Below are 16,564 nucleotides of genomic sequence, written 5' to 3' on the forward strand. Positions count from 1 at the left end.
TTTTTAATAAGTACTACTCAATTTAGATATGCATGTAGCCAAGTGTATCGTTCTTTTTTAGGGTCAAGTGTGTCTTTCCTAATTAATCATTATAGTGGAGATGCATGAGATGCAACTACAAAAATGATAGGGTGTGTAGGTCTCAGCCGACTGAGACTTAACCAAATCTCAGTCAACTGATATAATATATAAGAAGAAAAATATAAAAAGAAAACGAAAAAATGTGTACGAATCTCCATGCAAGATCAAATGAATATAGCATCGACTGAGACATAACAACATCGACTGAGACTTAACGAAGTCGTAGTCGACTAAGACTTAGCACAACTGAAAAAGATATGTGAGATGTAGTAGTTCATTTATTTTTCATTGAAAGGGACGTGAGATCTAGTAGTTTTTTTTTCTTGTAGTTCTTCTTTTAAGGGACACATAGATAGATGTAAGGTGCATGCGCAAGATCAATCAATTCAGTCATAGTTTCCCTTTAGTTTTTTATTTACACGGAGTTTTTCTTTTTTAGTTAATTGAATCATATGTGTAATGTATATTTTCAAACTAATCGCGAGTTTTGGGTCCACCTGAAGTTACATGTTGTTATGTAAATCTAATTGTTACATTTCATTGGTCCACCAAATTAATTGTCGGATGTCTCTAATTTTTGTCGGATCTTCTAGCCTATTTTCCTTTTATCTAGCTAGACCATCAAGTACTTTTAATAATATATAATAAAGATAGATGTGTGGATTGGACGGAGCCAACAAACATCCTTCCAATAAGCTCCTTGTACATGCATCTGGAAAAAAAATCATAAGAAGGATGATGATGTAGCAACCTTATATGTGCTAACAAATAAGATCACCTACTTAAATATACCAAAATGCAAAAGTTGTAGAATAATCACAAGAAAATAATCATGAGAGTCACGCGCTCCCATTTAAAAACTTCACAGGTACTATTTAGGGGGGTATTACATTTTTTTAAAGCTCACCAGTGAATGCTCTAACCCAAGTGTTTGGAGCCATCTAGATCTCCTCCAACGAAGCATGAGCTTTTGGGCAGTAAATCTTCATCTTCTCCATGTTCTTCTCCTAAGTAGATAATGAAGTCGATATTGCACGTTTCCAAAAGATTGTTCTTCATGGTATCTCCCTTGTTTACCTTATTTAGATTCTTGTAGAGATGTATAACACAGAGTTTGTGTTCATATTCACTAAACACTAGCTGAACAACTTTAATAAGCCCTAGCATACACATACATCATTACAACATGATAACAAGTTGATGATGCACAAGTTGTAACTAAAGATGCTCATGCTATTGTAGAACTGCTTAGTAGTACCAGCGGCACAAAATAGCTACGAGTGGCGGGTGTCATACCCGCCACTGGTATTTAGGTTACCAGTGGCAGGCTTGAAGTACCGCCCACCACTGGTAATCTAAATACCAATGGCAGATGTTATTTCGGGTACGACACTGGTAAGGTTTACTAGAACCTGAAAAAAGCCCAATGGGCCGGGAAAGCCCGCACCCACAGGGTTGCCACTATCCATGTGTGCAGGGGTCCATGATGTAGCCACCATAGCCTCATCTTTGTTGTAGCGGACGCCACCAACAAGCCCGACGTCGTTGTACCCAGCCACTCCCGACAAGCCCCGCTGTTGTCGTCGGTGTCCACAGTAGGATCCAGCAGCCGCTGACCGGCATGAACATCATAACAATTTCACATTCACAATGAGTAATGTTTAGATTTCTCATTTCTTCCAAAAATTAATACCATGTCCATTCACAGGGACAGGCAACAGTAGCAATATAGATCAAAGAAATCCATGTGAATTTTGATAACAAGTTTTGTTAACTGAATTATTAGCAGAAGCAATCTATCTATACTACTATTAAAAGAGTAAACATGAATTCCTCTACAGTCACACCATATAATGCACACGGGACAACCAGAAGCCTCCGAACTAATCTATCCGACGAAATCCAACAGCCTATATTTCTCAAATGGTCTGCCACCTAATCAGACGGCACGGATTGAATGTTTTGCCGGCAGACTCCTCGTGCATCCTGCTCCGCTCGATGCTCCGACTCCCCAAATCACGGAACAATATCAAAACTGCCCCACTAAAGAGATCTCCAGGCCTCCGCAATGTCCGCATCCATCAACACGCCCGGTCACGGGATGCCAGGATCGGACGAGGACGATCCCGACCACCACGGCCACTGCGGATGTGCCCGCAGCTGCCATCGGTCTGTTGCGAGGCGCCGGAGAGCGGGGCACAACACACTGCGCGTCACAGGACCAGGCGAGCTGGCTACCGGACGGCGAGATCAGGATGTCAAGGCGGCTTGACGCGCGAGCGCATCCCTTGTGGTTGCGCCACTCGAGCCTCCGCGCCGCCAGCTCTCCCTCCTATGGCTGCTCCGCCCATCACGCAAACGCCGTTGCCGACGCCTCCCCTGCTTGCTCAGTGCTCCAAGAGCTTGGCCCGCGCCCCGGCGACGAGATCGTCGACTCCTCTTGCGCCCTTATCTCATCCGTCACTGACGCTGGCGGTGCTCATCGGATCACCAAGGAGGACCTCGGGAATCGCTGCACGGTAGTGGAGGCGTGCAGGTCGAGGAGAACCACGACACGAGGTGGAGGGGAGGATCCAGATTGTGTACCATACGTAGATGGAGGGACCTGTAGGAGGAAGAGGAGAAGGATGAACAGGAAGCAGAGGTGCCTGCCCGAGGCGTTCAGAAGGATGCAGGGGTTCCGCATGCTCAACTTCTCATACAAACAGCTCCAGGTGAGAAACTTTAAATTTCTGCTGGATCTATATTTGAAACTTCGATTACTTTACATTGACTTCTTCTTTGTTAATTTACATGACCATCCAAAATTGGTTTCCTTTTTAATCCAAGTTTCACTTGGAAGACATGGGAAACAGTGGGACTCACTGACATTTTTTACTTTCTTAATTTCATCACCATCCAAAATTCAGGTTTCCAAATTACATGCATACTCTGCAATCTGCAGACATTTTAAGTTTGCACATTTGAGGTGGGAAAACCAAACTGCTTTTTGTAGAGTAGGATGTATGTTTCAAGATCTCTTACAATGGTCGGTAGAAATTCTTGATGAGTTGGCCTAATATGCATGTGTTTTTAAAACAATAAGGGAACGATTTAGAACCTGAGGTGCAATCCGTGTGCCCTGGCAAGTGCTTGTAGATGAGGCTTTTCCTTGATATGCTTCGTAGATAAAAACCTAAGAAGATATGACAGTAAAATAAAATACTACATACATATTAGTTGCATATCTCTCTTCTTGTTCGTTGGCTTGCACATGTATAGTCAAATCTAGATCAAATATAATATGATGTTTGAGGTGCTGACAAAAAAGAAAAAGAGTGGATATAATATTAGGTTAGATGGTTCTCGCACCTAGACAGGTGCGACCGAGCCGATGAGAAGATCAGAAGCCAACGCTTGCTGACTTGGGATAAATTTAGTGATGGCACCTGGTAATAGTTCTGAACATAAAAAATGTCTTGAGTTGCAAAGACAATGGTAAGCATCAGAATAAATTGTTGGATGGAAAGAAATATGTATATATTCGTTCAGAACATCAATTCATTGAAAGAAGCAATGGGTCTAAATATTTGAGAACTATTGAAAATCGTGTATCACCCTTGCTGTTGGCGAGTGAAATTTGAGAAAATCCAATGGGAAATCAGTAGATGATTCGTATAAATATTGGGGGAAATCAGGAAAAAATAGGTGACATTTTCATACCTTGAATTAATTTCATTGCATTGTAGTTTCTGTGTTGTTTCAAGGTAATCTTCTTCTCCAAACCCGACTTAATCCTGCAAAAAAATTATATGAGATGAGTAATTACGGGGCATCGAAACAGTCCGAACACACACACACACACACACACACAGAGAGAGAGAGAGAGAGAGAGAGAGAGAGAGAGAACTGGGAATCTGATGGATCGGGTAAAAGTTGTTCTGATGGCAGATTTAGAATCAGATTGAACCCTCGCCCATCCTCCTTGCCATGAGACTATGGCTCCCATGAGCGCTTAATCTGTTGGACAGCTCACGAACTCCAGCTTTGTGCCCACCTGCGACGGCGGCGAGGAGGGTCATGGGGGCCAGTCGCCCATGCTATTTTGCGACATGCGAGGAGGGCCGACACCAGGCAAAGTCGCCGCATGGGCAGGGTGGCAGCCAAGGAGAAGATTGTCATGGAGATTGGAGAAAAAACGAACAGCAATGGGGAACCCCGTGGGGCACGAAGCAGAAATCTGAGAAGTGGAGAACAAAGTGGCGTGCCATCGGGCGATTTGATGGGGACTCGGTTGGGGAAATAAATTGAAGTGGAGGTGAGCTCGAACCCTGGCGTAGTGGGCCTTTGGAAGAAAATGAAGCGGTGTGTGCTGAAGAAACGAAGTGCGAAAACAAAAAGGGTCAACTAATGCGTAGGCAAGGCTGATTGAATGAAACAAAAAAAATTAAAGCTCACATTGCTGACGTGGAGTGATGAGACGGGTGGAATTTGCTGAGATAGCTAGATGATAATGTGGATGGGCTGCATGTTGGGAGAATAGGTAGAAGCGGGGAGCAACTTCTTAAGAATGTTAGATTAGTGGAATAAATGGATATGACACTACCTTATAACTGTTGCTTGCTTGGGTATTCAACCATGCTTGCTCTGTTGCCTTTACTTTTGATGTTACTCTAAGCATCTAAATTGGGTTTGCATCTATGGTTTTTAGTTCAATGAACCTTTGTATTGTATATCTGTGCATAAATCTACTAATTTTGTTCAGAAATCTACTTATTTTGTTTTGTCGTATTGATTTAGATGACTTGCTGGCATTTGCTTTTGTTATAATGAATATCCCGATGTAAACCTGGATTATAACTACGAATGTGTTTGGTATTTTTCCCATGAAATTCGAGGAGCAAGAACAGCTGTGCAGGCATATTATTCCTCTGTTTGGGTTGAATAGATACTAGCAGCATAAATTATATGTTGTACACACCTAAGAGCCATATTATTCTGCATCTCATGTGGGAGATAATAGGGAGTCGTGTGCAGCTGAGTGAGTGGTCGTTGAGAACCAAGTCATGTACGTTAAAAAAATCCTCTCTATTTGATTGACCCTAAAACAATGTGGAGCCCAAATATTATACAATATGACTATTCATCACTAATGATCCACGTGTACCTCCTATTATGCTCCTCTGAGCAAACACCTTCGTTAACACCTTTGTCCTGAAATTGGGTAGTTCTATGCCCTTGATTTTCTCATGCACGTGTAAATTCTATGCAAATCAATGTTTGGTCTTATACGTCCTCGGTTTCCAAAATGGTGTTAATAATGAGGATATGATGAATCATCATAATATTCCACAAACCAAGTTATGCTTTCAATTTTTAAAGTTGAATTATGTTAGTATTTTTTTATGTTAGTCAACACGTGCGTTGCACGTGCACGATTACTAGTTTCATCAAAAAACTAAAACTAGATGCAATTACATACCTTTCCCTTTAGAAAGTACTTTGGCGTGGAGGGATCACATGCTGTGCTGGATTCTTGGTCAAGCGATGTTGATATGTACAGGCGACTTGTTCAAGCATAGATTGATGAGATGTAATCATGCATGCTATATATTAATTTGATCCTGCCGTCCCACATACATACGAATGGGTAGCAGGCTGTCCTCCAGACATAAACACGCGCTCTGCAGGCTGCCCACTTCACAAAGACTTGTTCCTACAGCCAAACATGCATATCTAGACATACATATATGTATGGCAAGATCTCCCTATAAATACTAGCCTTCTTCACTCCTTAAACATCGCACAGTTCAAGCAGTACAGCAAACCAATTCCAAAGCTCTACTGCTTGCTAATTTACTCTAGCGAGGAGAAAACAAAGAGACATGGCCATTCGAGTGTTGCTCCTTGCAGGAGCTCTCCTGGCCCTTGCATGCTCGCATGGCGCCACCGCCTCCGACCCCAGCCATCTCCAGGACTTCTGCGTCGCTGACAAGACGTCTCCAGGTACAACATACACACTGATAAACTCCATATAACTGTAGTTAAGCTTAAGCAATCACTCAACTCGGCTATCTTATATGAATGCATCTACTCACGCAGTGCGTGTCAACGGACTGGCTTGCAAGGCCGCGAAAGAGGTCGTCGTCGAGGACTTCTACTTCTCCGGCCTCCACGTGGCTGGCAACACCACGAACAAGCAGGGCTCGGCGGTGACCGCCGTCAACGTCGCGCAAATCGGTGGACTGAACACCATGGGTGTCTCCCTCGTCCGCATTGACTATGCACCGTTCGGCCTGAACCCTCCCCACACCCACCCACGTTCCACCGAGATTTTGACTGTGCTAGAGGGATGTCTGCACGTCGGGTTTGTGACCTCGAACCCCGAGAACAAGCACTTCGACAAGGTTCTCAACAAGGGAGATGTGTTTGTGTTTCCTAAGGGCCTCATCCATTACCAATACAATAACAGGACTACCGGTGCGGTGGCTATTGCGGCGCTGAGCAGCCAGAACCCTGGAGTGATCACGATAGCCAACGCGGTGTTTGGAGCCGAGCCTTCCATCCCAGCCGGTATTACTACCAAGGCCTTCCAGGTGGAGAAGAGCACGGTGGATTGGATCCAGGCACAGTTCTAAGTTTGTGTTCCCATCGGTGTGTTGCCGAGTCAATTGGTATTGATTGTGTTTAGATTCAAATTTGCATTGCATTACATTCCTTCTATAATATTGTAAGTCGAGGATTGTGTCCTCATTGGTTTGTGTTTTTTCCTGTTTAAAAAATGTTGATGTGTTGTGGCACACACCCCTATTACTTATTCTAAAAGTAAATTGTTTTATCTTGTGTAATGTTTTTTGGGAAGTAATACTTTATCTGATGTAATGTTTTTTTAAGGGTTATCTTGTGTAATGTTTTTTTAGAACTTATATTGTGTAATGTTGATGTGTCGTGGGGCACGCTGCTGTTTATTCAAAAGGAAACAAAAATCCTGTGTAATGTTGACCGCAAGGAGCCCACACATCCTTCCAAAATAAGCCCTTGTAAATACATCAATATATAAAACAAAATCCTAGTGATGATGATGATGACGACAACGATGATGATGATGCAATCTTATATGTGCTAAAAATAGGATCACCTATTTAGTTACAGGATAATGTATTATCAATATACCAAAATGCAAAAGTTGTTAGAATAACCACAAGAAAATAATAACCTTGAGATTCGCTACCTTTTAAAAACTCCATAAGTATTGTTTAGGAGAATATTAAATTTTGTGAGTTCACCCCAGAATAACCTAATCTAAGTGTTTGAAGCCATCCCCTCTAACCAACCATGAGGTTTTGGGCATTCAATCTTCATCTTCTCCATGTTCTTCTCCCAAGTAGATACTGAAGTCCATATTGCACATTTCTGAAACACTGTTCTTCATGGTCTCTCCTTCTGTACCTTGTTTAGATTCTCGTAGACATGCATAACACATAATTAGTGCTCATATTCATTGAACACTAGCTGAAAAACTTTAATCAGCCCTTACATACACATATATCATTACAACATGATAACTAGTCTTGATGATGGACAAGTTGTAACCAAAGATGTTCGCCTTCTATTTATCACTCATGATAGTGTGTACAAAGAAGTATTGATCATGTTATTAGATCAAGTTTCAGGTTTGCCAATAATAACAATCCCAAGTGTTATAACACTTCCACCTCCACTATTGCCTCGGAAGTGGAAAATGCAATCACTTGGATCAATTCCAACAACACATAGTAATTGTCCCGAAACTTGTTCTTTATTTGTGTGTCATCTATGACTAGCATGCATCCTTCCAAGAATCCCCTTCTACATGCATCCAAAGATATATACAAGGTGCTAAAAACACACTCTACAACTTCAGAAGGTATGAGCTCATAATGTTGCCTCTCCTAAACTCTTCACCATAATCCCATAGCAACTTGGCTCATCCCCACATACTTCAAGTGTAGATCTCTTAGCCCTCCTTAGATTCCATCCTTGCATGACACATTTTATACTCCTTTTGAACAATCTTAGCAAAGGACTTGAGAGTGCTATCATCATCATCTCTAAACTCTTCCAAATATAGTTTTCTACCAAGAAAGGTGTCATTAGTTCCATTACATCCCACAATCTCTTACATTTGTGCTCATCAACCAATCTCTTCATTGCAAATGCGCTAGTCATGTTGTCCTTTGTTGCAATGAATCTCTAAGGGCATCCTTCATGAAAATGACAATCAAATCTCTTACTATTATTACTTCTCTTGTGTATATGCACTCTATTCCTCATTGTATAATTTTTTGTTGCAGTCCTTCCTAGTTCAATAATGGAAAACTCCACATCCATATTATCTTCAAGATTGAAAGACTTGAAATTGTGCATATCTTGCACCTTGTCCATCATCATCCTTTTTCTTTATTCCTGTTTGGTCATTATCTTCCTATGGCAGCTCTAGGTTTATTTCTTCTAATGTGTCAACACCTGGTTCATCTTCCACCTCTGGTGCATCCTTCCATCCATTCTCCACTAGATCATCTTGCATTCTTCATCTACATTCTTATGCTAAAGTTCACAATCCTCCTCAATGTCATAAACATTGTCCATAGACTGATAACTAGAGCTATCTACCTAGTTCTTCTCAGTACCTTCAATTTGTGTTTATTCAGCATTGATGCATCCCTCTCTATCCTCTCTCTTCCTCTTGAACACATGTGCTTATTGCTAAATGATGATGTTGCTTATTCTTCTATGCACTGACAAAGCTTGTAACATGGACCAAACAACCATGATACTACCTCTGTCACAAAATAAGTGTCTCATCTTTGTACTAACTTTAGTAGAAAGTTGTACTAAGGTCAAGACACTTATTTTGGTACCGAGGGAGTATTATCTAGCATTGCTTCCTACTCAATGATATTACTATGGTCAATAAACATAACCAAATTCCTTTTCTCCGTAGATACTTCATACACAACATCATAGTCAAACTCACAAATAATAAACTGCAGACTATCAGAGTATTAGAGTTACACTTTCCAGGGTTGGACCAATAAACATCATGGAACATAGACTGCAATCATCAAATGTGTCAACAACTTCATCTATGTAGCTCCTATTATCCCCAATTCCACAGAAAACCAATGTGATGAATTTCTACACTGAATTTGTCTTTTGACAACACTACATTGTAGGTTACTAAGAAGTAATTCCAAATCCTAACAAACCAGCCGCAAAATTCAAAATCTTCCCCATGCCTAAACCCTGAATCATACAAAACTACCAACATTTGGTCGCCGATTTAAAGAAAGAATTAGATCAACACCCAAAAGAACCAAATCGGCACCCTTACCTAGCCTATTGCTGCCCAGTGGCTAAGATTTTCCCTAATCCGAACATTTTTGAGCTAGGTCATTCGACAAAGGGGGGATTCAGTCAACAGTATTACCCCACTCACAGGGATATTGAAGCTTGTCGGTGTGAAATCCGGCATATTTCGTAGTAGGTGTCCTAAGCTAGGCGTCTTGGAGCGATGGTAACACTGACACAGGTTTTAGCCAGGTTCGGGCCCTCTTGATGGAGGTAAAACCCTACGTCCTGCTTTTGATTGTATTCATATGGGGGATAGTAGAGAGTACATGTGCCTACCACGAGATTGTTCTAATGAATATGAGATTGTCTATTGACTAGCCTGGCCTCGGTTTATATATGCACCGTAGGCCTAGGGTTTAGTGGAGTACTTGTCTTGTGCACCAAGTCTTGTGGAATCCTCCTTGTATTCGGCATGGGCTGCCCGAAGTGGCCCATTAGTGAATCATCATGGGGGTCCTCGGCCCGACCCACTGGTCGGGAGACGATGTGGTGAGTACCCCCTAGTCTAGGACACCGTTAGTAGCCCCCTAAACCGGTCTTCAAGTTGAGGACGCTCCTCGGTTCTTTCGAATAATTCTTCGTCTTCGATCATCGGTCTTGAAAACTGGTTCAACAAATCTTCCCATGTCCGATCTTGATGATCACCAAACTGAATCCGAAGAGTTTACATGTCGGGCATACGAGGAGCCCCTTTAAGTTATCGGCCTTTATCAATGCCTTGTAAGTTTTTTACGCCACACCTAAGGTTTGAAGTGTTGCCCGTGTGACGGTGTCCTCTTGCGTCCGAGCTCTAATGCCGAACTAAATCTGAGGTGTATTTTCATAGCTGAGCTCCAACGCGGGACTGCATCCAAGCTCCAACACCGGACTGTATCCGAGCTTCAACATCGGATAGTATCCAAGGTGTCATAGATCACCTTGGCTCAAAATTCGAAGGAGTTTACTGCGCTTAATGCCGGAAATGCCCTCTATGGGGACAACCATTTGTATCTGAGCTTTATGCCGGACTACTTCCGATGTGATTTGCCATCTCGGTTTTGTGCTGAATTTTGTGGATATATTTTCTCCATTTGTGCAATTTATTCTCTGCCGAGATATACAACCCTTTGGGGGAATGTTTTGAGAAGTCGCTATATTAGCTTGGTGCTGGATAAGTCCCAGATGGTACCTATTGTTGTCCGAAGACGAGTTTGCCCATAGCTCGGTCAAGCCGAACACTAAGCACTTTGAATTTTCTGCATTGAATAAGCAATGCAGTAGCACCCGAGCCACTGGTCGGGTGGCAACACCAGATCTGAGAATCGATGTGCCCCTTTAATATTTGTGAATGATAAACCCAAAGCCCAGTAGCCCCCGAGCCTTAATGTGGGCACAGGTGGCCTAATTAAGGATCGATATTCAGAGTAAAATCACAAATTATGTGTAATGATTCTATGTATCCAAGTACACTACATCATTAATGCCCAGATCCGCATTGTACAAAACTTTGTGGACCGACCATCGGCTTCAACCTCCTGGGCCAGTAGACGCGGAGTGTTTGTCCTACTCTATAAAGCCTTCATAAGGGCAAAGATTTACGACAAACAAGGCAATCCGGCCATATGATTTTATAAACAAAGGTACATGGAGAGATATGTTATTTTACTATTAACGTAAGAATTATCTTCCAAAGAAAATAGTCCCGCTATCGGTTCCTTTCTTTGGGTTGTCATGCTGACCATGATCATAAAACCTCACCCACAGTCAATGTGGGAGAAAAAATATTGAGGATTTAGTTTGGGGAAAGTTCCCAAACTCTATGGTCTAGTGAACCGAAATTTTCACTTCCGTCGTTGCCGACCAATTATATCCTATAAGATGGCTAGCTTTCGGCTTCACCCAGTCTGAGGTGGTACTAACTCGGATGACCCGGTAGTAACAATCACAGAGGTGCTCCCTTTACCGCCTAGCCGAACAATCGGGAACGTAGGGGTAAGCACAGGAGCCAGGCAACCCAGCTTGGCCAAAATCTTAAGTCAAATTGATGCATATTTATGGTTTGACAATGATAATTACGGAAGGCAGCGCTGTTATAATGAATACAAATGCTGATGATATATGTTTATTTTGACTCCGTTGCGACCATTTATCATTTGAAAGTGGCCCATTGTCGGCTTCCACCCCTTTGTAGATGCTACGCAGGGTGTTTCCGCAATAAAAAAACAACCCTTAGGCGATCTCTCGGTGCCCGTAGGCGGTTGTGTTAGTGGAAACGAGGCAATCAGATATGCGTGCTTTATAACTTTCACTTAGTCATAGGTGCTTAAACTAGGGAAGCTAGCTACGAGCCCCCAGTTAGTGTTCGGCACTGATTGAAGTCTAGCCATTGACACTTCGGCCCATGTTATGAAAGGCCCATCAATAAACACGGGGTAATCGCTATCGATATATAGTTTGACACCGTCATCGGATCGCTGACCAGTTTATGCCCATTGTGACAATTAGTTTTCGGCTTTCTCCACTGAGGCGCTTAACCATTCGAGCTGGAAGCACAATCGCAGTGGTTCTCCCTTTGCACAGCTATCCGAACAAAGCGGAACGTAGGAGGCAATCATAGGAGCCGGGCAACCCAACTGTTGACCAAAGACACAATTTGAAGCTGATGCATATAAAGAAATATCCAAAAACATTTTGCCGAGGACTCCATGGACTACCTTGGCTTTCGTTGGGTTCGGCTCTAGTCATAGTTCCCCATTAATATTGCCAACGCTTTAAAGGCGTCTAGCGTTGCACTGCTCGGGAACTATTCAGATGCAGCGTGTGTTTTGTCAACGCCGAGGTGTAGTTCGGCGGGAAAGACGAGCTGTGGGTCAAAAAAGATCTGCCGAGCTGATTTATTATGCAGGGCACCTCAGTCATGAGGATGTACCGCTTCCTGAAAGAAAAAAATACAAATAGCTAAAAAGTGCCATAAGCTCGAAAAGCCAAACTTATGTAAAAGCTTGACGTCCGGACTAAATCAAGATTTTGATGCCAATCTGAAAATTGGACTTAAAAAGAAAATTTGTGCTTTTGTCGTGCTTTGACACATACGATCTCTATACATCAAGTAGGTTAGCCTTCGGATTCAACCTCCTTATCCTGAAGGCGGAGTGCTTCTCAAAGGCCAGTTTGACGAATAAAACTCGAGCGGCTTTAGAGAGAGACCAGGCCATCTGGCTATTGACAGTATACTCAAGTCGAAAAAGGAGTGGTAGAAAAAGACTTTGCAACGACTTAGAAGAAAACACTTATTACAAAACAACTCATATAAATTTTAAGAGCCCCTAGTTAACATGGGTAAAGGGAGTTTCTTTTAACAAACAACGTATGTGAGCATGGTCGAACCAAACACAAATTAAAAATTTAAAACTTTGAGCATGAAAGCGACTTAGCAGGTTAATGTGTTCGACATTGATGACGCGGTCCGAGCTTGATACGGGACAAGGTTCCAGCCCCAGGCTTGTCCCAAGCTGGCCGAGCGGGTAGCTCGGCACTCCGAAGTGGTGACATAGCATCGATGCTGTGGTGAGGTGAAGCCCGCAGTAATTTGGTCATCGGAGGTGGGACGATGATAAGTGACCACGTGACGCAATCGAAATTCCTTATCTGCACACATAAAATAGTGCGAGCAAGAAACAATAAAAATTGAGAAAGAAGTTTTTTGCATAATTAATCAGGTAAGTTTGACCTGGGCGCCAAGATCAGTTCGACGAAGTGCCAGCCCAGAGATGTCGATGCAGGTCGCCATGCTCGGGACGACAACATCAGCCTGGTATGATCCGAACTCATTGTGCGGAGGTGTTGGTCGGCGCGGTGGTTGTCGGCCTGATCCGCATGTAGCAATTGTGTGCAAGAGCCACCCCAAAGTACTCATACAACTTCATATGGAAGGTACCACGTAAGCTGCTTGTTGCATCAATCCAGTCTCGATGGACGTGCAACAACTAGTAGTGCTAAATGCAGCAGGGAAGCACATGAAAGTGAGACCATTAGGCTGGTTGTAATGGGGAGTATCATATACTAGTATCATGCATACGATAGTAGTGTATAATACTACATCCGTAATGCATGGTATCATAGTTGGTATCATACATGACTATATTTATTGCCATGCATGACACAAAGTAGCACATCATTTAATATGATACGGTACCATGATATGATACTCAAGGCTCTCTTTCTTCATTTAATTCTATGCCACCTCATTATTACAAGAGTTGATCTACCTCGAGATCGTAATGGCTAAAACCCTAGAAGTATAGGCTGTATGATTATGATTGCCTCTATGGACTAAACCCTCCGGTTTATACAGACACCAGAGGGGACTAGGGTTGTACAAAGTCGGTTACAGAGAAAGGAATCTACATGTCTGAATGCCAATCTTGCCATCCACGCAAAGGAGAGTCCCATCCGAACACGGGAAGAAGTCTTCTATCTTGTATCTTCATAGCCCATCAGTCCGGCCCACGTCACATAGGCCTGACGGCCGAGGACTCCTTAATCCAGGACTTCCTCAGTAGCCCCTAAACCGGACTTCAATGACAAGGTGTCCGGCATGCAGATTGTCTTCGGCATTGGAAGGCGGGTTCCTCCTTCGAATACTCCAAAGCATCCTTCGAATACAGAAAACGTGTCCAGCTCTGCAAAACAAGTACCACACACAACCGCAGAGAGTATAGTATTTCACGAGTCCAATCCACTAACAGCTTTTTGTAGCATGACATCACGTCGCCGCCCGACCATTATTCGAACTGTTTTTTAGCTTGTCGCTCCATATTTCGAGATGCAATTTCATTGGCACGTCTTGTCAAAGAAGAGACCGTGTCCCCTTATGGCGGGATTCTCATCAATACAGGAGTGGGTAACCCAACTGTGTTGCCTGCATGGCCCTTGGGGAATTGGCGAGTTTTAAGGCAAGTGGGGAGGCGCTTGATATTTGCTGCCTTTATAAGGAGATAAGGATTCACCCCTTTTCACCCACGTCTTCTCTCTCTCTCTTCCTCCCTCATTCTCGAGCTCCAGCGCCCAAGTTCTCATCCTTTCCGCCCCAAGAAAGCACTCCAACCATGTCTGGATCCGGAGCGCAGGGCATTACCAAGCTCCGGGAGGCTGGGTATTTGGCCAAGGAAATTGCCCACCGGCTTCCAGCCCAGGGACATATCCTCCCACCCAGGAGCCCCATGAGAGGGTAGTATTTACCCCCCCCCTTCGTCCGCGGGTTGGGATTTCCTCTCCACCCGTTCGTCCGCGGGCTCATGTTCTACTATGGGTTGGATTTCCATGATCTGGCCCCCAACTCCTTCCTCAACATCTCGACATTCATTCTCGTGTGTGAGGCCTTCCTCCGTATCCCACCCCACTCCGAATTATGGCTAAAGATCTTCAATGTGAAGCCGAAGATCGTGGACAGTCGTCACACGGAGTGGGGAGGCGCCATGGTGAGCAAGATGCCCAACGTCACATGGCCAATAGGTACCTTCGTAGAGACTGTCAAAGGGTGGCAACATCAGTGGTCCTACGTCACAGAGCCGCGTGGCACCACCTGGGCCGCAGCTCTAGAATTCCAGTCCGGAGCCCCGATGCGGCTCACCTACTGGCTAGATAAGGGCCTGGACTGGTCTTCGTCGGACGAGCTGATAGCGCTTCAGACGCGCATCAGGAGCATGATAGACAAGAATATCAAGCTCGTCAATGTGATCCAGGTGATGCTTGTTCGCCGGATACTTCCTTGCCAAAGCCGGACTTGCCATTTGTGGGAGTACGACCCGGCCAAGCACCAGACCTTGCTATAGTTATTCGGCACTACACATGAAGACATCTGGAAGAAGCTTTTCAAGTCCAGCAAGACGTGGCCGGATATGGCCCAGGACCGTGGGAACGACTTGGCCCATCCCACTAGTCCGATAAGTTTTTTGATGTTTTCAAGGTGTATCCTTTACTTGCATACTCGAGGAAGACGCCTAAGTCTCCCTACTGATTCTCTCAGGACTGTACAAAGAAGGCGGAACAGATTCACTATCCGGCTTCGCTGCCCGAAGACCCAGCAATTCCACTTCTGACGAAGATGCTGGTTCCGGCGCCCTATCAAGTGCCGGAGAAGAAGGCCAAGAAGAAGGCCAAGTAGACCAGAGGTGGCCTCCATCACAAGGGCACTTAGGACGTGACGTCTGGAGACGCCGAGACTCATTCCTCCGCCGCCGAGGACGACAAGGAAGAGGAGGAATAAGAAGAAAGCCATTCCTCCCTGGGGGGGGGGAGAAAGAAAAGGACGGCCTCCACGCGTCTGGAGGCCGAAGCGTCCAAGAAGGGGAAGGCTTCCCTCCCAGACAACTCCACCGCGGACACCGACAACAGCTCGGAATGGCACCCCAGGGATAAGCCCCTGGCCGAATCGTAAGTACTCAAAGATGCACTCATATATCCGGCCATTTTCGTTCATGGTTTTAACATGTCGAATCATGTGCTGCAGCCCGGCCCGTTCCATCCTCCAGCGATCCTCATCAACGGGGAATTCGCTAGACCCGAAGGTGATGGACAGCGGGTCCCTTCCGACGTCCTCCTCTCCCAAGGCCATGGATGACACCGAGGTGTTGTCCCTAAGGACCCCAGGCCAGGGAGAGACGCAGGAGGCCGTCAAGGCGACTCCAGAGGGTGAAACCTCGGCCGTCGGACACATGGGGGAGCAAATCCCCATGGATACTGACAATGGGGGCCATATCCAATTTGGCCCCCAGCCGAATACAATTCCGGAGACCTATACGGCTCTGGAATCAGGCAAGCAGCCTTTTTCGAAAGAAGGAGGTGCGCCTATTCCACCGGTGACCCCTGTCCATCCTGAGGCACTGGATAATTTGCTGGAAGTGATGCGAGGCGCTTCCATTGTTGAGGAACACTGTATCCTTATGGGTACGGTGGTTGAGAGGGTGCGGTCCATTAAGATAAGACGGACCGACATCTGTACCAGCCTTCTAACAGGTTATGAGGTGAGCGACACAATTATATAAAAAGAATGTCATAGTATAGACAGTAGCCCCTGAGACTTTGTCCGGTATTCGAAAAGAAAAGTCGAACAGAGGATAAATATTTTATG

The 16,564-nt window shown here is 44.3% G+C and overlaps 1 protein-coding gene across 1 annotated transcript; it reads left to right on the top strand.

The window, feature by feature from the left end:
* Positions 1-3,903: 3,903 nt before the first annotated feature.
* On the top strand, positions 3,904-6,898 carry LOC123159756 (putative germin-like protein 2-3). Its single transcript, XM_044577572.1, has 2 exons — positions 3,904-6,066; positions 6,163-6,898. The coding sequence occupies exons 1-2, from the start codon at positions 5,946-5,948 to the stop codon at positions 6,696-6,698; spliced, it is 657 nt and encodes a 218-aa protein (XP_044433507.1). The 5' UTR covers positions 3,904-5,945; the 3' UTR covers positions 6,699-6,898.
* Positions 6,899-16,564: the final 9,666 nt, after the last annotated feature.

This window comes from Triticum aestivum, chromosome 7B (assembly GCF_018294505.1).
Source record: "Triticum aestivum cultivar Chinese Spring chromosome 7B, IWGSC CS RefSeq v2.1, whole genome shotgun sequence".
NCBI classification, from domain to species: Eukaryota; Viridiplantae; Streptophyta; class Magnoliopsida; order Poales; family Poaceae; genus Triticum; species Triticum aestivum.

Excerpts from the sequence above, each read along its gene's own strand:
- LOC123159756 (XM_044577572.1), top strand. The coding sequence starts at position 5,946 with ATGGCCATTCGAGTGTTGCTCCTTGCAGGAGCTCTCCTGGCCCTTGCA. Across the intron at positions 6,067-6,162 it reads CGCTGACAAGACGTCTCCAG|TGCGTGTCAACGGACTGGCT; the intron begins GTACAACATACA and ends CTACTCACGCAG.